The following is a 24,135-nucleotide window of genomic DNA, read 5'->3' as shown; positions in this document are numbered from 1 at the left end:
TTTTCTCCTGAATACAGTAACACCCCAATTGTGGTCGTAAACTGTTATTTGAGCATACGCCAGGGCTCAGAAGGGAAAGAGTGGCATCTGGATTTTCAAACATGGAATTTTCTGTCATGGTTTTTAGGAGCGATAACTTTTAAATTATTTTGATGACAGAGCAACGTAAGGGCTTATTTTTTTTGCAGGACAAGCTGTAGTTTTTATTGGCACCATTTTGGGGTACATTTGGCTTTCTAGTAGCTTTTTATCTCATTTTTTGGGAGGTGAACTCATAAAAAAAGCAGTTTGGTGTCATTTTTCTATATTTTTTTTTACACCATTCAATTGATAGGGTAGATCATGTGATATGTTTGTAGATCCGGTCATGACACATGCAACAATACCAAATATGTCTAAATGTGTTTTTTTTTTTTTTATGTTTTACACAATAAGAATATTTTTAGAAAAAAAATCATGTTTTTGTATTGCCATTTTCTTAGAGCCATATTTTTTAAAATTTTCTGGCTATGGTCTTGTGTTAGGGCTTGTTTTTGCGGGATGAGGTGACATTTTTATTGCTACGATTTTGAGTTACATACAACTTTTCGTTTGATTGATATTATGCTTTTTGTGAGGTGACAAAAAAAAGCTGTTTTGGCATAATTTTTATTAGTTTTTTTTTCAAGCCGTTCACTTGATGTGGTAGATGATGTGATTTTTTTTGTTGAGCAAGTTGTTACGGATGCGGCAATACCAAATCTATAAATCTGTCTTTTTGTTTTTTTTTATGTTTTACACAATAAGAGCATTTTTAGTTTTATGTGAAATTTTCTTAGAGCCATATTTTTTTTAGTTTTTCTGGCTATGGTCTTGTGTGGGGGCTAATTTTTGGCGGGATGAGGTGACATTATGTTATTTGGTAGGTGAGTTAACTAAAAAAAGCTATTTTAGCTAATGTTTGTTTATTTTATTTTTTTACCGCATTCATCTGATGGGGTAGATAATGTGATATTTTTATAGAGTCGGCTGTCATGGATGCGGCAATACCAAATATGTCTATTTTATAATTTTTTTTCTATTTTTTAATTTTTTTTAATTACTTAATTGGGGAAATTTTTGTAAACTTTTTTTTTTATATATAAAATATTTTATTATTTTTATTTGTTTATTTTTAATTTTACACTTTGTGTCCCCCATAAGGTTATACCTTTGGGGGACATTTAACTTCACTTTTTTTTTCACTATTGATTTCTCCTGTAACTGGGGCTGACATAGTAGAAATACAGTGCTGTACAGCCTCAGTGCAGGGCTGATAGAGGTCTTTGGAAGACCCTGCAGCTTCTGCACTCCCCGGCCCCGGCGGTCACATGACCACCGGGCCGGGACAGGAAGCAGCATAGCGCTTCCTGGATGTATACACAGCACTCGTTCAGCACTGTGTATACAGCAATCTAGAAGGCAGGGACCATTCCTGGGTGTCCCTGCCTCTCTTCGGTGCTCTGCTGTCACTGACAGTAGGCCCCCGGCACAGCAGCTGCACAATTAGCGTGCAGCTGCAATCTCTGAAAAGATTTTCCAGAACATCCATTCAGAGATAAACCCAATCGCCAAGGACGTTGATAGTCAATGGGAGGTCGAAAAGTGGTTAAAGGTGTTCACACATGATAAAATTATTAGTGATCATTTTGGACTGGGGTTCCATGGGTGCATTAGAGGACATTAAAGGCCTTATTTTATATAGGTCCACTATTCATTGCATTGTAAACCTTGTTGTAAACACATGACATATCATTAATGATGATCAATCTATGAAATAGTCCACATATGCAAGCAATTAAAGTCAAGATCCCATGGAGTTGTCATTTGTTAGACTATTATTGTATAAGAGGCTTGGCTAACCAGATGATCTTCAGGTAACCTGATGGTCAGACCAACAATTAGTGGGGACCAAAATAAATAAGGCCAAAACTGGTTACACCCTAAGATAACTGGTGGCCAAGTACTACCGTACTTTATCTGGGACTCAGAGAATTCTCCCTTTACCTCTTCACAAATAAGTTTGCACAGCTTGGCTAAGTCTTCATTTATTCAATAGGAGAACAGAAGACAAGTCACCCACAGTGGAAGGGTTAATTAATGCTGTTTCATGATGGGATCTATTGGGAATGGATGGCTTATGGTGACCCCCGCACAGTGATTTTTCATTGGAAGATCAGTTATAAAACTACAATTTCCATTGTACTCAGTTTACAGTGGCTTTTGCCAAGACAACTGCATTAAAACAATAAAATTTTCATCCATTATGATGACAAATGTACTATCTCCAGGAAATCAAGTTAAGAATGGAGGCTTTATTTTCTCATGGCAACTACGCATATAGCTAGTGACTAGAAATTGCTATCTTCCATCTACTCTGGCTGTAGAACAGTAGCAATTACCTCTAATGTGAAGATTGCTGAGGCATTAGGTAAAATAAGTACTGTCTAATGAGATAAGAAGAGAATCACCTTCCCATCTCCGCCCTCCTTTCACTAAAAGCACACATTATCATTGGTAGGCTAATTGACCTTTTGGGCAATTCATTCCCCAGCCCCAGGCTATTGTTCTTTAGAAAAGAGTAGAGCCGTGTCCTGTCTGAAATGTGTAGGCATCGCCTAAGACAAATCAGCTCCAGCACCTCAATTACTAGCTTTTATTAAACACATTCTGGTTTTAATATGTGATCCCTGTCTTCATTATAGGAAAATTGGAGGACCCAAAACCTAGATCTGCTCAAGCTGCTCTACTACAATTAGTATGTAAATGCTACTGGATTTCAGAGAATACCACAACTGGTGAAGAGTGCTTCACTTAAGTTGAGCACTTGCATTGATTTGCCAGGTTAAACTAAGCATGGTATTTGGGATGCTCTTTTGGAACAAGGTCATATGTTAGAAAATATTTCCCCAATACAACAAATTATTTATTTTTTGCAAGGAAATTCCATTTGTATTGTGGGAAGCTGCATATTCCGCATTGAACAATTTTTTTTTTTTTAGATGATGCTACAATTGTAATACATATCCAGAAAAATGTAAAACAGGTACTTAAGTATTCCAACAGAAGATGTCCATTGGTCAGAAGAACCAATCATTTTAGTACCATAGAATTTACGTTTATCTTTAACTAACAAATAGTTAGTGTAATTTTAATGTTTTATTGAATTTATAGGTGTTTCTGGGATAAACATATTGATGACCTATCCCTAGGATAGACTATAAATAGCAGATCATAGGGGGTCTGACCCTCAGCATCCCCACTGATCAGCTGTTTAAAGGGGCCACAGCACTTGTGATTGCTGCAGGCTCATAATGTTTAACTCAGCACATCTGATAATAATGGAATGAAATACACAGTATCAATCTTAAAGTCAACTGCAAAAGTTTCAGATGCCTTAAATCAACCTTGCAATTTAATACTTATCTATGGGAGCCTTAGTCTTACAAGCAAAAGCATGATGTATCCCTCAACTTAAGATGGCCAAATACAAGATATATGAAACTCATTCTTCTGACAGCTTTTTTTCCCAACTCTACCATCAACATGCAAGCATCAGCAACAGTACATATTTATTTCAATGGCGATAGAGAAATATGTCTCCATTCCATGGAAGTTTATCTGGGCACTGTTTGTAATTGCAAAAATTTTGTATAGCCACTGAGCTGTTCAATAAAATGTATTTGTATAACGTCGCCTGCTGTTTGTTCTATTTCTTGATTGTTTGTCTACCTCACTGAGGTGGACGCACATGCTCAGTTAAATCCTTTAACTGCCTCTTGAGCTGAGAGGGAGAGAGCTGCAGCAGTAAGGGCACAGCCCCGTAGATGCAGTTGAAAGGACATTCCCCTGAGCTGCCAGCTTGATATAAATCTGGCAGAGAATTGGAATAATGAATGGGGGATCTCTGGATCCATGTAAGGTACTGGGCTGGTTCTTGCTTTGTTAGAGAGAGATTGTCATGTACTATATGATAATTCATTTTTTGCAGTAATTTTTGGATAGCCCCTTTAAGGCTGAAGACTAGACATAGACCAATGTGGTTCTACAGCTTCAAGTCAAACTTGCGCATGACTAATACATTTGTCACACAACAATTATATGAAAATCCCTTGAAAGGTGAATGTGCTGTACTTACAACACAATGAACTGCAACCATCAAGCTATAAAAGGTGGATAGCCATTCCTTGTTACTCACCCTTCCATATCGGTTAGCATATGATCCTGTCAATAATGAGTGGAAGACAATGATTGTCTCATCCAAATCCCAAATAAATACTCTCTGAAAAATAGAGAGAAAATTATATACATTAAAAAATTAAAAAATATTCAACATTTTTAATGCCTAATATTCATAGGAATTTGCTTGTATTATTTTCAGCATGTTTTTACCCTATTCTTTAAATATAGTATTAATAAAAATAAGCATAAGTATTTTAAAGTACTAATTATCTAATACCTACATACTCTACATATTCTTACACATATTAGTACAGTAAATTAAGTTGAACTGAATTCAAACTGTCTGTAAAAAGTAAAAAAATATGTAAGAAAAAAATGTCACATTGACACACTGACTGTGTAGTTTTTCTAAGGACCATCCAATGCTACTGTTTAATTGATCCTACTGGGAAAATAATGTAGTATTGGACTCAGGTTACTGTATTACATACTTCAAGGTCAGAGTCTGGAGGAGGGGATGGGTTATTATTTCTTCGTCCTCGTCCGCGTGACTTTCCATCTGATACACGCCGTAATCGATCAGAATCTGAATCTTTAATAGGTGTTGATGGACTATGAATGATGCTGTATTCTGTAAAAAAAAGGGCAATGAGACAGTTTATTTATAATATATTAGATAAAAACATGCATGCAATCGAACCCAAATCAAATTTCCAGAAATGTGCTCATTGGCTAGCCAAATAAATATTTATCAAGTATTTTTCTTATCAACTTCGAACAATTCAGTTTTAATTGTGTGTCCAATAATATCAGAAATTAATACTTAAATGGGGTATTCCAGTTACTGAACATTATCCTCTATCCATTGGATAGGACAGGATAGAGGATGGTTTGTTATTGTGGGGGGTCCAACCACTCAGAATGGGGTCCTGTGCCCACATTCTGATGGAGTAGAAAGTTAAGCATACACCCTGCCGCCCCATTTATTTGCTATGAGGCTGCCGTAAATAGCCAAGCACAAAAAAAAGCCGAGCTGGCAATAAAATGAAAATAATATCTCTACTACTGACTACTAATCTCTGTTGGTATGTATTCCCCAAGCTCTTGGAAAAATCAGTCTGGTCTTTAAAATAGTCTGTCTCCTGAATGTTATGCAACTTTGTCAGTATTAATAATGTGGAATTTTGCACTGAGGACTGAGAATGCCAGGCTTCCTGTTGTCGTCCGTTGATTGCTTTTGAATATTCATGAGAGGCACAGTAAGCGTTCCCCCTCACTGCAAAGTTCAGACGATCATATTACGGGAGTGAAGAACAGAGTTGTGCCAAAACCGTTTACTAAATACAAAGAAAGCCTGACACAGGAGAATTATCAGAGAAGAAAAAAATCACTGACATAAATGTAAGTGCTTCAACTGCAGGCCATGGGTAATTGAATTTCCATATTGATGATACGTATCATAGGGAAATTGATTTCCCAAATATCGTGGCATGTTTCTTAGAAAACTACTTAAAAAATTACAAATACAATAAAAACTTCATTGGAAAGAATGACGTTCAAGGCACTGGGAAATAAGAATGTACATATACAGACTCTATTAAAGGAGTTCTCCGTGAATTAAGAAAATGAAAATATGTAAATATTACTTTCTTATAAATATATTCCCAAATGTCTTTCATTAGTTATAATGGCTCCTTTTGTCAGGGGAGCAGTCATTAGGAGAAATAAAATGGCTGCCGTCCTATTAGTAAGCACAAAACCTGTCCTAATCACATAGCAGGACACAGCCACATCCCCACTGGCCGGGGCCAGCTCATTTTCATAAGATTATATAGGGCTCCCTAACCCACCCTGAATACAAGTACCAGCATACAAAGGAGGATTGGTACACGTAGATAAGTGACAGCAAGGTTCAAACAGGTACATATATACATATTTGGATTGATGCTGTGAATGCACGTTTACCTCTGCTTATGGTATTGTAAGAAATTAAAAAATGTAATAATAAATATATTTTATGTTCTATCAATCTAATGCCCTTATTTATAGTGTTGAGCGCGAATATTCGAAAAGCAAATTGTTTTTGTAAATATCAGCACTTCGAGAATTCACGAATATTTAGAATATAGTGCTATATATTCGTAATGACGAATATTTGTTTTTTTATGTTTTGTTTTTTAACACAGTACATTTCAGGTGATCATTAGTGTTGAGCGAGCATGCTCGTCCAAACTGCTGTTCGGCTCGAGCATCGCTATGCTCGGCACAGCCAAGTGCTCGGCCGAATACTGCAGGTGCTTGAGTACAATTTAATACAATAAAAGTCAATGGGAGACCCGAGCATCAAACCAGGCACCCCCTGCTCTGAAGAAGAGAGGGTGTCTGGTTCACAAAAAAAGCTTAGAAATTGATGGAAACCCCATCAAAATGGTTTGGAAACAGCATTAAGAGGATGGCTGGATGCGTCTTGGACTCCTATTATCTACGACATACAATGGACAACCACACAAAGGCTATATGCCAAAAGCCAGGTATATTCAAGCCATCAATCTATCCATGAGACAGATGACAGGCTTAGTCAGCACACCTTACAATGGCAGCCTTGTGAGATATTCCAAACCAGCTCTCATCTGACTGAGAGCCAGTAAGCCTCAAAGTTACTTCACAACTGTTGGATGGCTTGGGTGGACCTGTGCACCTAGATAAATATCATTAGGGTAAAAAAAAGTTTTCTGATTGTACTAACTTAATATTCAATGACCTTTCTATACAGTTTTGTCATGTAAAAACTTACTTACATAAATATGGGCATATGGGAAAGACATACAAATGAGCAGAATCTGCCTTGTTTTTCAGCTGAAAAACCATTTGCATGGAAAATTCGAAATCTACACTACTCATGAACAGCGCCGTCTATTGGTTTCATAGTCTTGTCATAAGACTATGTAACCAATAGATGGCGCTGTTCATGAGTCATTACAAGCAGGGCAATAGTCCTCAGATACACCCGAGCACACGAGCACTTTGATGCTCGATCAACACTAGTGATCATCCCTCCCTTCTTCTAGCTTGTGGGCCAATGAGAAGGTTTTGTCACAGCTTATTACCCCTAAAAATACACTACACAGATACTAATAGTAGAAAACGAGTTTATTGTACAATTACCAAATATCATAAAATACATGTAAATACAAAGTTTATGTAGTCTTTGTTTTTTGTCCTGTGTCTGTATTAGACACAGGACAAAAAACAAGGACTACATAAACTTTGTTGATAAATAATTGCAGATAATCCCAAACACTCCCAAGCTACCTGCAAGAGAGAATCTCACTATACAGGTATATAAAGTGCACAGTGCATAAGGGAGAGAGTAACCAAGGGACAATCAATTGGCATTTGTATACAAACCAGTGTAGTCCAGGCCCCAACGCGCATTTCGCTGTCGCTTCCTCAAGGGGTATAGATGGACTGTGCTCTGTGGTCTTAAAAATCCCCCATGATTAGGGGAATTTATGCTAAACACCTGAGTAGAGGGCTGCAAGCCAATCGAATACAAGCTGGCATGATTGACAGGTATTGTTATGTGGCATGTGATGTCACATCTATTCATAATGTGTGCTGCCCACATTACTATGCAAGTGCAGGAACCCATTGCCTATTTCAGTGATCCGGTCCCATAGCAAGAGAAAATCACAACAAGTGCTGCTTACAATAAAGAATTTGAACCAGAGAGTGTATATAGGAAGGAGGGGGGAGGAATCGAAGCCGCGAGTGTTCGCGGCCGAGCGCCCCCGTAACACAGGACATGTGACACATCCGCAACCAAGAACCTTCCACTCCAGCTCCGCCCCCATCAAATTATGCAATTATTTATTGACAAAGTTTATGTAGTCCTTGTTTTTTGTCCTGTGTCTGTATAGCCACATATACAGGTATTTTATTATATTTGGTAATCGTACAATAAACTCGTTTTCTACTAATAGTAGCTGTGTAGTGTATTCTTAGGGTTTATCTGCTTTGTAGCTACCTCACAGTCATTACTTTAGGGCCAGTGCTCTTATATTGGTGTTGTTTGTCACAGCTTAGCAGCATCCCTAGCAACCAATAGAAAAGTTGCCTACCCCACGCCGATATTATGCGCGCATTATGTGAATAATACATTGCTGATTTTCACAATCAAGAATATAATCTCGAATTTGCGAATTCATGAATATATGATGAATATTCTACAAAATATTTGTGAAATATCGCAAATTCGAATATTGCCCCTGCCGCTCATCACTACTTATTTATGAAAAACAATGACAAGCAGGAAATTCTAGTAGTGATAGATAATCAGTTCTTACCTTTCCTGTCCTTATACTTAATCAGTGATAAGCAAGGTGTTCTAGTGGTGATAAATAATTAGTTCTACCCTCTCCTGTGTTCTCCCCTGTCCCTTATACTATAAACAGTGATAAGCAGGGTCTTCTAGTGGTGATAGATAATCAGTTTTCACCTCTCCTGTCCTTATTCTATAAACAGTCAGAAGCAGGGTGTTGCAGTGTAGTGATGAGCGTCATAGGCAATATTTATTTTCACAATATTTCACAAATTTTTCGCATAATATTCACAATAAATTAGCAAATTCTAGAATTCGTGATCTCCATTTATTATTTTCACGATTGCACAAATCGGCACTAATGATGCACATATTTTTTGAGGCAATACATGCAACTTCACATTTTATCATGTCTGAGTATTGTTGTGACATCATAGCACTATGTCTGTATCATGTATGTATGGACAGCAGAGAAACAGTCATTCCTATCACACTATCTAACACCCTGCACTGGAACCTATCAGCTACACTATATCACTATCTAACCTACACTGACTATCTCCCATTAACTATCTGTATTATATATATGAGCTAACTAACTATCTAATGTAATTGGATAAGGAATAGGATCCAGATGAAAGCACAGAGCACAGCAATGTCACTGCTCTCTCTCTCAGAACTGCAAAAAAATGGCCGCTGGGGAGTTTCTTATATAGTAAAGGGGTAGGCAACTTTCCTATTGGTTGCTAGGGATGTTACTAAACTCTGACAAAGATATTGCAGCCTTCTCATTGGCCCACAAGCAAAAAGGAGGTTACTGATGGAAAAAAAAAACTAGAATATTCGCGATTACGAATATATAGCACTATATTCTACATCTTCGCAAATTCTCGAAGTGCCGATATTCGCAATAAAAATTTGCAATTAGAATATTCGCGATCAACACTATTCTAGTGGTGACAGATAATCAGTTCTCACCTCTCCTGTTCTTATACTATAGTCAGTGATAAGCAGGGTGTTCTAATGGTGATATATAGTCTGTTATTCCCTCTGCTGTGTTCTCCCCTGTCCTTATACTATAATCAGTAATAAGCAGGGTGCACTAGTGGTGATAACTAATCAGTTCTTCCCTTTACTGTGTTCTCCCCTGTCTCTTATACTATAAACAGTGATAAGCAGGGTCTTCTAGTGCTGATAGATAATCAATTCTCACCTCTCCTGTCCTTATACTATAAATATTCATAAGCAGGGTGTTCTAGTGGTGATAGATGATCAGTTCTCACCTCTCCTGTGTTCTCTCCTTTTCTTATACTATAATCAATGGTAAGCCGGGTGTTCTAGTGGTGATAATCAGTTCTCACCTCTCCTGTTCTCTCCTGTACTTATACTATAAATAGTGATAAGCAGGGTGTTCTAGTGGTGATAGATAAGCAGTTCTCACCTCTCTTGTGCTCTTTCCTGTCCCTTATACTAATTATCTTTATGCTGCAAAGGCTTGCCTTACATTTGCGCTTACCGATCCACCAGGCTGTTCCAGCCGGGAGCAGCCTGCTGGATGCCAGATGCTACGGTAATGCCATTTAGCCCCATTAACTATAGTGCTGAAATATGCAGAGAATCAGCCGGACAAATACAGCTGCATGTAGCGATTTTTGTCCAGACGATTCCTGCCATTCTATGCCGGAACAGCCTGCCGGAACAGTGAGAATCAAGACTCAAGGCCCCAAGTTACAAAGCCTGCACATGTTCAAAAGTGAAGTCACTCCTCTAAAAACCAAAGGAGAATGTTCCCTACGGAACATGTCTGAAGTCCTCTCAGAAAAACAGGATGACAGCATTAAAGGCATTGTCTGGGAATAAGTAACATAGGGGCCCTTCTATGGAAAAAAAATCATACTTACCTACTTCCTGCCGCTCTTATCCTGTGTGACGGCTTCTGTGTGTCCATCTTATGGCCCACCATTTGTTTAATTCATCTCTGACATGGGCATTCATTCCCCAGCCCCAGGTTGGGGCTTCAGCAGTGACTGGCTTTGGCAGTGATGTATCTCTTGTGGACACGTCATTGCTGAATCCAGTCATTGACTGCAGTGGAGCAGATGATCATGCTGTGGACCAGAAGATAGACATATACGAGCCAGTGCTCAGGACTGGAGCACACGTAGCAGGTAAGTATAAATATTTCCATAGCAGAGGGAGGCTGCGGGAACCTGTGAAAAGTTATTTATTCCCATACAACTTTTTCATAGCAAGCACTGAATAGCTGAAGCTGAACAGCTCCATTTTAACATGTGTCTTTTATTCCAATTGGGACTTGCATATGATTCTCTGCATTTCCAGGACATACATATAGAGCTTTCCTAACTTTTTTAAAGGACAAATTTAGAGATATCTAACAATTAAGTGTATAACAGTGTTTCCAGTTATAGAATAGTGCATTGAATATTTGCTAGTTTCAGGAATTTACAAAAGTTCAGAAATATCATATATTGTATTCCAATAAGTATGGTTTAAGTTTTATCTAAGTAACCTGAATACTTACATGATTAAAAAAAAATGTTAAAAAAGTAAATTTGTTATTAATAAATTATTGGTCATTTATGAAAGTGTCGGAGCCAAAGTTGGAGTGTAATAAAATTCAGGAGATGGAGTCAGAACTTTGGCTTACCGACTCCTCAGCCCTGGTATTATTACTATCATATACAAAACCTTACAATAGTAACATTTTGCTTCCTGTGATAGAAAGTTTAAAGCAGTTCTAGGTAATTTGACTGTTTATAGAGAAACTAAATGTGTATTTTCACACAGAGAAATAATGGACACATATTTTACATTTGCTGTTACTATACTAACAAATATACAGTTACTGGCACAGGATACATGAACATGTTTAACTGACAAAATGGTGGAGATCTGAGATACATAAAAGCCAAACATTCTGTTGTACTCAAAAAACACTAATCCTGTGCCCATGCAAACATCAGGGCCTTGGAGTTAGTAAGCCATACTTCCGAATCTGACTTTACTGCCCTGGTGCCCATGCAAACAATGGTGCTGTGAAGTTGGTAAGCCATAGTCTTGACTCTGACTCCACAGCCCTGGTGCCATAAAGACATCAGGGCACTTCCTGACGTGATAACTGCAGCTTACTCTAAACTACATCATTGTAAATAAAAATAAGTCATAAATTACCAGTCACTAACATTGTACATCAAGCCTCTACAGTAAAATACCAAAGTAGCAAATAAACCATGACAATTTCCCATGCTAGAGCAATAAGGTGAAATCACATTATTCACAATATAGCCACCGTTATTTGTTGGGATAAGTGGACTAGCAGTAGCATGGATCCTGCAAGTGTGAAAGTAGCCTTAGGGGAGGCAGCTGGATCTTTTCTATTATTTTGTTGCGTTCCTTATTTTATATAGGTTATGCTTGTCTACTACCTCAGGACTGTATGTGTGCTATTTGTGCACTGTATGTGTAATATATTAATACCAGGGTGGCACTGGAAACTTAAAGTTGACATGGAAAAAAAATAAAAATGGCCCCATGTTGTAGGCAGGTCCAAATTAAAAGAAGTCAGGACAACAGAAATCGGCCAGCAATGCCATAGTGCAGGACAAAATACTGCCTCAGCAGAACCAAATACCACCGTGCAGCACAGAATACCGCCTCAGCAGAAACAAATACTACAGTGCAGCACAGAATACTGCCTACATTAATTAATACCAAGAGCATCAGATATTTATGTACCTGGTTGGCGGCCAAGAGGCCCTCTGGGCATCAGCCCACTGGGAAATTTCCCTATAGGGTATATGGCCAGTCTGCCCATGTTGATTGCTGTCTGAGTGCTGTCGGTATTTATGGAGTCACAAAGTATATTTTATCAAATGAGACCATGAGAGTAAGAGAGGATCTCGCAAGACCATGAGGATTCAGGATAATCATTTTCACATGCATTTCATGTTATATACTTCCATATGAAATAAAGCTAAAGTTATAGTTAAACACTAAAATATTCTTGGTTACGGTTGAGCCCTCTGTTTTGTGTGGTCCCTCATTAACTTTTAAATGAGAATTAGACAGTAAATTAAATGTACCTAAATAACAGTTGCCAAGCCATTGGGTTACCCATGATACATTATGATTTGCAATGACCACATTTTCAATACAGTTTTTACAAACTTTTCCCATACAGGCTATTGTAAATATTTGAAACCTAATGTCAAGATCTGTCACGGTCCCTTCTGTGACAGATGTCAGGAGATCAAGGAGACTGGTGGAGCATGGAGGAATCTAACAGCCTCCTAGATTACTCTTTATTCAGTGTTTGTTTGTCACCTTATCCCCTATTTCAGGTGTAGCTTAGTACGCATTACTCTACCCTATTTAGTGTTGCCCAACCTTTCTGACTATGCGGTAGATAGCCTCATTTTGGTTTGGCAGAGCTGGTGTGAGGTCGTCTCTGGTGTTCCTGCTCTTCCATCACTACATAAGTTAAGTGTCACATTTGTTTGTTTTCCCTTCCTTGCTTTTTGTTACTAGGCCTCAGGGAAATGCCTGTTCCTTCATCGGGGAAGAAACGGGTTGCCTCAGTCCTGACAATATTCTTAGGGATCTCTAGGGTCTCCAGGGTCCCAGGTTACAGAGTATGGACATTTCTACTATCAAGGGGTGCCCATACGGTTAGAAGTCAGGGCCAGGAGTAGGGTTACTAGGAGGTGACCTTTTCCTTTCCCTAGCGTTGAGGCCTAGTGGCTTTACCTTTCCCTCCTGGTTGTTAGTTTGGTGTTTCCTCCTATACCTCAACCATGACAAGATCGCACTGCAAGTGGATGACATCACTAATGGATGCGTACAACCCCTGGATTGGACTAGAGCTGATTCTGACCATCTGATTAGAGAAGAATAAAAACATATGTCATATATCTCTCACAGTTATTCTCTTGCAAATCCACCTGTGGCTCAAATGTTCTGTAAAATAAGCTTTGGGCAGTGTTTTCACTCCAGACGTTGAAAGTGGCCTCCTGTGCTGAACATACGTTTTACTTTAAGATTATAAAAAACTGAATGCAAAAGCTTCCAGCCCACAGGAGTTTTATTCCCAGACTACCCTGTGACTACTTATTAAGGAATGTACGTTTTTCACAGCCAACCGGACCACAAACATGTACTGTTCTAGGCAAAGACAGCTACAAGCAAAGCTCGCAGGGAATGATAACTTTCAACGACTTTGCTACAAATTAAATTTATAGAAGGATTACATATAGGCCTACCAAAGAAATATCACTGGTAGGACTCATGCACGTGGCACAGCCACATTCAGATATCCTTGCTCTTGCGAGCAGAACCATTACTCCTTTACTATGATAGTGGCCTCTTTCATCAGAATAATGTGTGATGGCACACTCTAAAATTTGTTCAGGAAGAGTTCCAGGTGTTCATCTAGTTTCCAAGTTAAGTCACATTGATCTGCTGCTAACGTCTTGATGCCAGACACCACATATTCAGAGGTCTTGTGGAGTCCATACCTTAACATGTCAGAGCTGTTTTGTCTGCACAAGGAGGACCTTCACAATATAAGGCTGTTATGTTATGGCTGATCAGTATCTTTTAAAAAATTTCCATGCTGTGTGTGGTCATTTTAATGGACAACAGACTCTGACTATGGCATAATTACTGAGTCTGATTATAGAGAGGGATTGTATTTTGCACATCTTTAAAAATGAAGGCAGCCCTATCATCACATCGAAGAATGTTATTTGCTTTTTATGAAACACAACATTGCTAGGCTAGAACAAATATCTGAGGTTCACCGATCAGTGGAAAAAATAACTGACGGCAAGTATTTGATCAAAAATGTTATAAACATAGAGCACGGCCCCTTTTCATTTGATCCATATAGTTTTATAGGAGAGCAAGTGGAAATTTACAGCAGACACCAATATTCTCAAAATCAAATATTCCTATCATTAGAGAAGGTCATAACCTTCCATTAGAGAAGAGTCTCACAGTTTCAAGTATGTAGTGCCTATAGAAGACAACAAAAACCTGCATCTCCTACACATGTGGTCACTTTTATTAGGAAAGAGATCTCTCAAACACCTACCGTCACCCAAAAGAGCAAACAAAAGGCAAATTTCTCTCCTGCTGTGTTTGGAATCACACAGCATATAATATACTTACCACAAGCTCCTAAGAAAGAGCTAAGCCAACTTTCAAGACTCCCTGCTACAAGTGGCAGCCAGCATGGTGTCGGGAACTTAAAACCAGGACCAAGTCAGCTGTTCCTCATGACTTAGAGTCGGGTGTTAACCTCCTTTTACAAGCTCTGTTTCCTGATAAAAAGACCAATCTGGGCACCAAAACCCAGTGCACTTGTGTCTTAATAGCAGCTCTGCAGCTGTGCTCACATTTACAAGTAGAACGAACACAGATCCCTGCTGAGTACCAACACATATTATTCATGCCGTGTACCTGCAACGCAATCTCAGTATCAGATGGAACCTTTCCTTTCCACTAAGGACTGGAAACTGAAGTAATATTTTTGTAAGAGACCAGAAGACTGAGAAACACATACTGACTCAAGCAATGCTTGGATGTTGTAATAGATATAAATCCACAGTCAACCACGAGTACTACTAATGGTGAAAGGTCAACATACCATGCTGCACCAAGATAAGTCATGTCACTCAACTTTCAACACACATCCCAAAATGACAAAGAAAATGATATGATGATTCATTCTGCAACATTATTTCTTCATATGTTTGTAGTTCTATGATGTTAGACATGGAACAACCAGGAACAACATAGATTGCTAAAATCACTGAACTCATCGAGAAGCCTGGAGACACAATCATAAGAAAATATGGTCTAAAGAAACACTAAGCTGATCACATGGTTACAACTCTGAAAACATTTATGCCATCCTGCAAAGTTTACGTTTCTTGTTTGTATCCAGTTCGATAGAGCAATAGATAAATAGATATGAGATAGATAGATAGAAAAGAGATAATAACGATAGATAGATAGATAGATAGATAGATAGATGATAATAGAGATAGACAGATAAATAGATAAGAGATAGATAGATGTTACATATTAGATAATAGCGATAGATAGATAGATAGATAGATAGATAGATAGATAGATAGACAGAGATATATAGATAGATAAAATATATTAGATAGATATGAGATAGATAGATGTTATATTATTAATAGATAGATAGATAGATAGATAAGAGATAAGAGAGAAAGATAGATAAGAGATAGATAGATATTAGATAGTAGAGATATAAATAGACAGATAAATATGAAGAATGAGCCAGCACTCCAATGATGGTAGAAGGGTTATGGACCCACTTTAATCCCCAAAAATTCAAGGTTTCAGCCAGCCCAGCTCAATGGGGCCTTTCTTGTGACAGTGCTGCTGTTATTTCTGATAGATAGATAGATAGAAGATCAATATTACATATGAGAGATAGATAGATAGATAGATAGATAGACAGACAGCGATATATAGATAGATGATATATATTAGATATATTAGATAGATACGAGATAGATATATAGATAGATAGATAGATAGATATTAGATAGAGAGATAATAGAGATAGATAGATAGATAGATAGATATTAGATAGATAGATAGATAGACAGATAGATAGATAGATAAATAGATAAATAGATAGATAGATAGATAATTTAATAGATAATAGTAAGATTAGATAGATAGATTGATAGATATTTAATAGATAGATGGATAGATAGACATATAATTTAATAGTTAATAGACAGATTAGATACAGACATACACAGATAATAGATAGATAGACAGATTACATAGATATATATTAAATAGATATTAGATAGATAGATAGATAGATATTGATTGGTAGATAGACAGATTACATAGATAGATAGATAGATAGATAGATAGATAGATAGATAGATAGAAGATAAATAGATAGATAGAAGATAGATAGATAGATAGATAGAGAGATAATAGAGATAGATAGATAGATATTAAATAGATTGATAGATAGATAGATAGATAGATATTATATAGATAGCATAATATATAGTAGAGAGATAAATAGACAGACAGATATGAAGAATGAGCCAGCACTCCAATGATGGTAGAAGGGTGATGGACCCACTTTATTCCCCCAAAATTCAAAGTTTCAGCCAGCCCAGCTCAATGGGGCCTTTCTTGTGATAGTGCTGCTTTTATTTCTGATAGATAGATAGATAGATAGATAGATAGATAGATAGATAGATAATAGATAGATAGATAGATAGATAGATAGATAGATAGATAGATAGATAATAGATAGATAGATAATAGATAATAGATAGATAGATAGATAGATAATAGATAGATAGATAGATAATAGATAGAATCAAAATGTAATACCGACAAATATGTATAATTCTAAGCACACAGACAGATAACAGAAATCCTTTAACGACCTTGGTCACGCTGACCACAGTGCAGTGATAAATTGCAGCATGCTTACCTGTGGAAGGATCTGTTACCGCTTGACTGGTGACACCCGATGACGGCTCTTGCAGCTGGTACGTTGCAGTAGTTGAGGGAATAGTGGGGCTTGTGTTGCTACTTGTCATGTAATGTGACGGATATGGAGAACTGTTGTAATACTGTGCATATTGACTTTGGCCAAAGTTGGGATAAGAAGGATATTCCTAAGACACAAAACAAGTAACCATATCAACATGTTGCTACTTCAGAGGAAATATTTCAAAATATTAGTACAAACACATGTTGATGATACTTTCCACATGGAATATATCAACCGGCTTGTTGGCACATGGAAACAGATAAGCGTAGGGGATCGGAAGGCTTTATGCATGCCACAAATGTATGTATTTAGTATGGCCTGATATACAAATGCAAAACAAATGTTTGTGGGGTGGCCCAACACATGGTACCTCTCCATCGCATTACAAGAACATTACTGGAGCACATCTGTCAGCGATGGAATTAAGGCTGGATTTATAACACAGCAAGGGGAAACACTTGGAGGTTGGAAGGACAACGTCACGGCCTAGGAGTTATTAAGGTAGGAACACAGAAGAAAAAGGAATAGGGAAAAAAGGCTTGTTGTGTACAAGTGAAATATCCCTTCTTCTCCAACGTTTACCTGCTGGGAGCTATTAAATCCTGTTGAATTTGTGAGTGAATTGCTTCCTGCATAGATTACTGATGCTGTGGTGAAACTGCTCCCTGAAATGAAAGGAGAAAATGCTTCAAATTACTGAAATGTGTATATGCAGACCTCCCAGACTGCAGCATCAATAGGCGCCATGTGTTGGGTAGAAACAACAGGTTTGCACCATTTCTGACGTGCACAAGTAAGGAGATATGTGAAGTAATGTGGAGGCAAAACCCACCTAGAAGTACTATCTATCTATCTATCTATCTATCTATCTATCTATCTATCTATCTACCTCTCCCATATCTATCTATCTATCTATCTATCTATCTATCTGTCTGTCTGTCTATCTATCTATCTATCTATCTATCTTCTATCTATCTATCTATCTATCTATCTATCTATCTACCTCTCCCATATTTATCTATCTATCTATCTATCTATCTATCTATCTATCTATCTACCTCTCCCATATCTATCTATCTATCTATCTATCTATCTATCTATCTACCTCTCCCATATCTATCTATCTATCTATCTATCTATCTATCTACCTCTCCCATATCTATCTATCTATCTATCTATCTATCTATCTACCTCTCCCATATCTATCTATCTATCTGTCTGTACAATGGGGCACATTTATTAAGACTGGTGTTTTAGATGCTAATCTTAATAAGACCCTGCGCTGGCGATGGATCCCCGAAGTTATTTAGAGGCGCCAACCTCTACATAACGTCGGCTTAGCCAGCGCAGATTCTAAATGTAAGACAGCTTCCTTGCTGGCAGAAATTTAGACCATTTTCTACTCCTAATCCAGCCTAAGGCTCCATTCACACGTCCGCAAATGGGTCCGCATCCGTTCCGCAATTTTGCGGAACGGGTGCGGACCCATTAATTTTCTATGGGGACGGAATGGATCCGCATTTGCGGAGCGCGGCCCAGATCTCCAGGTCCGCAGCTCCGCAAAAGATAGAACATGTCCTATTCTTGTCTGCAGCTTGCGGACAAGAATAGGCATTTCTATAGGGGTGCCGGGCGGGTGTGTGTTGCAATTTGCGGGTCTGCAACACACCACGGATGTGTGAATGGAGCCTAAACCTGCTGGGCCACCACTTCCACACCCATGCCTTGTCCCCTTTTTTAGACCTGGCATGAGCGGAGAAGAAGTCACAGATTCTGCAGCAACATGTCATGCGAAAAGTGGCGTATATCTGTTCGTAAATTGGCCCAATATATATATATATATATATATATATATATATATATATTTTATTTTTTCCCCCCCTATTAACATACATATATATATATAATTATAGAAATATATATATTTTAAAACATATATATTTATAAAAATATATGTATAATATGTTTTATATATATATATTAATACTGTACTATATGAAAATGGCATAATTTCATTACATAAATGCAGGCATTTGTACATCTCCATGGCAGAAGAGAAGGGTAGAGCATTTGGCTCACTGCCTTGTATCCGCTAGCTGCAAACACTGTGGAAGCAAATGCCTTTACATTAGAGTACATGGAATGTCAAATGGTCACAAATAGACCATAGCTGTTTGCAGAATAGCACACATGTACGTATCTGATAGGTCAATGATTCATATAGCCCATACATACAAAAGCCATCAATGTCAAATCTAAAGAATGATATCACAATATAGTGTTAAAATGTCAACTGATAAACCTTTGTCTCTGACCATTATGTAATGTTACGTATGCACGTAACATCCTTAATATGGAGATTATTATCTATATAGTCTATTACTTATTAAAAAGGGTTTTAAAATGGGTTCTTTCGTTTTCTTTATTTATTAACATATACAATGCTATTCTAGTCCATGGACTGTGCCTAAAATAGAAACTCATCTTTATACAAAAAAGAATGGGGCTGAGTTGGACTACACAACACAGCCCACAGACAAAAGTGCACAGTATGGAGGTAACACTTGGGAGCCATTTAATCTCACTTTTGGCACCCTGTTAAGGGCATAAACTCTGTTAGAATATTAGATTATCAGCTTATCCTATAAAAATCAGTAGACTCAACCAACTTTTGTAGTTACTGTACTTTACAAAACTTTGCACATAACTATTGTACAGGCAAATATAAATCAAATAAAATATTTATACATAAACTTTATGTCATACATAAATATATCAGAGAAAATGCCTTGGTCTATGGTTTTCAGCTGCTTTCTTCCTTCCCTCTTTTCTAAACTAACATTGTCTTTGAAATTTATGATAAGCTCATCTTGTTAAAATCAAGACAGGCATGACAGCTTCTTGAAGTATTAGTATTATATCACCCATAGAAGTCTATAGAGAGCAGGAAAAAGAAAGAGGAAGTGCAGAGAGAAGTAAAGAGACACCACAGACATGATTCATCAGATTTTTCATCATAGTTAGTGTTATATGTCATCCCAAGTGCTTTATTCACATCTATACTGTTCAGTGCTTCTCTGTAATGTTCTATATGCTGCTTCTGAGTGATTCTGAGTTAGTAAGAGACAGGAAGCAAAATCTGCTCCATGTGTAATCTATAGGCAGACTTCATTACAGCTAATTTTCACCCACTAACTCAGGAACAGCTGAAAATCTTTACCATGTATATCCATATAACAACCTATTCTGAAAAGTTATCTGAAATAATGGGTATGTTTCAAAGGAAACCTGTCACATTTAGCAAGCAGGCAAGTCTACAGGCAGCTTACTATAGAGCTGAAGGGGCTGATTGATATGTAGTTCTTCAGGAAAAATTATTTACATTTTTGGTTATTCTGGGCTTAGGAGTCCAAGTTTTACTGAATGTTCCCCCATAAAACTATATATCAATCTGCTCATCTTCTCCAGCAATAGAAACTGCTGCCCACAGATCAGACATCAATTTTTTGGTGACCAGTTACCTTTAAATGGGTTTTACCAACTTTGACATGTCCATAAATGTCAAAGATGGGTATACCTCTTTAATATTGTGCAGACATTTGGTCAGCAAGGAATACTGGGAAATTTCCGGTCTGAAGTCTGCAGAATTATAAAGTGTAAACATAAGGGTGAGCGTAGACTACTGGTTGTGGCTGACTAAGAATAAGAAGGCAATACAATATATTTACTAAGTTACTCAACTTTCTCTTAAACAATGCAGTTCAAAATATAAACTATAAAAGGTACCCCAAAGATAGATATGTGCTGATCCTGCTAAGTTCAGCTATAAAATCAAAACCCTTAACATCTTCTATATTCTAATAAAAAGACAGGAACTAACCACTTTCAGATACCTCCGGAGGCAACTTAAAGAGAATGAGCTATTGTTTAAACAGTTTTTATGTATCATTCCAAAGCTGATCCGAGACAGCTCTTACTGGGAGTAGCCAAAATGCTGGGTGGGTGGATACTCTCCACGTTCCAGGCCAGGTCTTGGCAGGCTTATAAAAGCAGTCAGCTCTGTCAGGTGGGGTTTTCCTCCATCTGACAGTGAAGCTGTGGAGTCCTCTAGGCTGAAGACTGCAAACAGGCATGCAGGCCACCTGGAAGCCTGAAAGTGAACTATTCTGTGGCTGAGCATTCAACCAGGTGTGAACCGACACCTAGGATTCCAGGTAAACGTTGTTTTGTTTTTGCTGTGTGTGAATAAAACACTGAAGTTTAATTTACAACCTGGTTCCTTGCCTCTATACTGCTTCCGCTAAACCTGTCTACCAGAGCAAATCCCCACAACTGGTGGAGGATGCGTGCACACGCAGTGAGGCTGGCCTGGAGGCTGAAAGTTTTAGTTTTTCTTACGGGCACGGGGGCATGTCCTATATTAAGCCGGCAAGGTTACGACACGTGTCCCCTAACAAAATGGAGGCGGTCGTGAAAGCCCTCATGGAGGCTAACTTGCAGCAGCGGGAAGCTAACAAGCAGCAGAAGGAAACCAACCAAATGCTATTACAGCATGTGATGGTGTTACAAGCGGCAGGAGCGTCCCAGAATGTCTACGATGCCCGAAAAGCTGTCCGTGCGGTGATCCCTAAGATGACCCCTTCGGACGACGTGGAGACCTATCTGGCAGTATTTAAAAAGATTGCCGTGGGGGAGAAGTTACCCCGAGACCAATGGGCTGAGGTCGTCGCTGTGTTTTTTGACTTACCAGATGGTCAAACGGCCGACTACCCGACCTTGCCTCTAATGCAAAAGGTTGTAAGTTTGAATCCCGACAGAAGCTTTTCTGAAATATAGGCTAAATTAGATTTAAATACACTAGGTGTCCCCAAACACTGACTCCATATATGGACATAGCTATATATGGAGTCAGAGCAGGGACTCCTAAGCCGTGGACTCACACTGAAGGATTCCCTCACTGTACAGCGATCTTCTGCATAGAAATAGAGGCTAAATTAGATTTAAATTCACTGACCCGAACATGCTCGCTCAACACTAATATATATATATATATATATATATATATATATATTAAATCACAAATACCGCAGCAGCACAGTTAGACCGCACAGTTGACAAAGGCCTCATTGAGTAGGCCGAAACGTTGCTGGGAATAAAATTTTGGGGTCTTCACCCTGTCACCGAAACCTGGAAGTGCTGCCTCGTTTTTTGGAAAGTATATATATATTATATATATATATTTATTTATTTTTAGTAATTTTTTTTGTAAATACACATTTATTTTGTGCCATGCATTTTTTACAATTACTAAAAAAAATATAAAATATAAATCTAATTTAACCTCTATTTCTGAAAATGTTTGTGATGGGATTTAAACCTCAAACTTCTGCATCATAGCTTAGAACTAGTAGAAGTCAAATTTTATTTATTTTTTAAGTAACTGGCTATGCAGCTATTATAGCTGAGTGGTTAAGTTCATTGCCTCTAATGTAAAAGGTTGTGAGTTTAAATCCCAGCAGAAACTTTTCCTAAATATAGGCTAAATTAGATTTAAATACACTAAGGTGTCCCCAAGCACTATACATTGCTATATATGGAGTCAGAGCAGGGACTCCTAAGCTGCAGACTCACACTGAGGGATTCCCTCACTGTACAGCGATCTTCTGCATAGAAATAGAGGCTAAATTAGATTTAAATACACTGACTCAAGCATTGCGCTCGAGCACACGTGGTGTTTGGCCGAACTCCGCTAAATGTGCCGAGCATAGCGATGCTCGAGCCGATCTGGTGTTCGGCCGAGCATGCTAACACTACTCCTGACCTCTGCACAGGTCACAGAACATGCCTAGGAAACTCTCCCATAGAAGACAACGAGGTCTCTTCCTGTCCCTTGTGCCTATGGCTCATGTGGCTGCTGTAAAGCATGTCTCTAAATTCTGTTAATGACAGCTCAGGCAAGACAGCAGTCCCCATAATTATGTTGAGGAAATAGAAAAAAAAGTTATAATAAATTAATAAAAACAGATTAGAAAAGAAGGCTACTGTATCGCAATCTCATTTTAATTGGCAGAAAAAAATGGGTGACACATTCCCTTTAACTGACTGCGGCACTAAAGATTATCTGACTGTGTGTATGAGCAGTTTTCCACTCACTCTCCTGATTTATAAACTTATTCATGCAGTGACAAATCTGGAGTGACACTAATTAACATAGTTAACCACGTCCACTTCACTGCCCACTTTTTAAAACTGGAGTGAGTGGTGTAAAAATGCAAAAAGTTCCAAGATTTTTGTGTAAGCGAGCCCAAAATTGGCAATTTTTTGAAGCCATACTTCTAGATTGCAGGGTGTGCTTGTGACTATCACTGCTGGGCTGAGGATGGAGCAGCACTATCAGAATAATAAGGTCCATTTTTTAGGTGACCTAATCAATGGAAAGATGCATACAGCCATATTAATATCCATAACAATTCAAATTATCAGTGCTTATATAGTAATAGTTTCCCTTGTAAAGATGATCTGTCACCACTCCTGAGTTGTCGGGTTTTAGCAAATAATTGAATTCCCCATAATATAGCAATTTCAATTAACTCTGTGTTGTTCCATTCCTCTGTTATGCCTACTACAAAAATATGTATAAATTGCTAACCTGATACTATTTGGTGGCGTCACTGCACACTCTCAGACTGCCAGCATCAGCCTATGTCTTGACTTATCAATTTGGCAAGGGGGATGGTAACATTCAGTTACCAATTTATTTATACATTTCTATAATGAATAACAAGGGTCGAGCACAATACAGAGTTGTAAGAAAAGATGGTCCAGTAACTCCAGTTATTTTATGGGGAATATGTGTATTTAGTAAAATATTTTAGGAGGGGTGACAGGCCGACTCTGAGCTCTAAACATTGTTCCAGAAGGCAAAGTGTTGTATTGTTCCTCTAGAAGTCCCCCTACCAGTCACACCATCTGTTTCTTTGGATTCCTTTAATTGCACTTCTCATCTAGTTCAGTTCACACAATG

At 38.0% G+C, this 24,135-nt stretch overlaps 1 protein-coding gene across 10 annotated transcripts in view; it reads right to left on the bottom strand.

Annotated features, from left to right (window-relative positions):
• The window catches only part of EYA1 (EYA transcriptional coactivator and phosphatase 1), a 115,295-nt gene that overhangs the window by 54,427 nt on the left and 36,733 nt on the right, over nt 1-24,135 (bottom strand). For all 10 annotated transcript variants that reach the window (XM_040432974.1, XM_040432982.1, XM_040432983.1 and 7 more), the window contains 4 exons: nt 17,694-17,776; nt 17,049-17,235; nt 4,692-4,831; nt 4,217-4,300 (listed from right to left, as the gene is read on the bottom strand). In XM_040432974.1, coding sequence (XP_040288908.1) covers nt 4,217-4,300; nt 4,692-4,831; nt 17,049-17,235; nt 17,694-17,776 — 494 coding nt within the window. The remainder of the gene's footprint in view (nt 1-4,216; nt 4,301-4,691; nt 4,832-17,048; nt 17,236-17,693; nt 17,777-24,135) is intronic.

The sequence above is a fragment of the Bufo bufo genome, chromosome 5 (assembly GCF_905171765.1).
Source record: "Bufo bufo chromosome 5, aBufBuf1.1, whole genome shotgun sequence".
In the NCBI taxonomy this organism is placed as follows: Eukaryota; Metazoa; Chordata; class Amphibia; order Anura; family Bufonidae; genus Bufo; species Bufo bufo.
The sequence above is the reverse complement of the archived record's forward strand: the minus strand, read 5'-3'. Positions and strand labels throughout refer to the sequence as shown.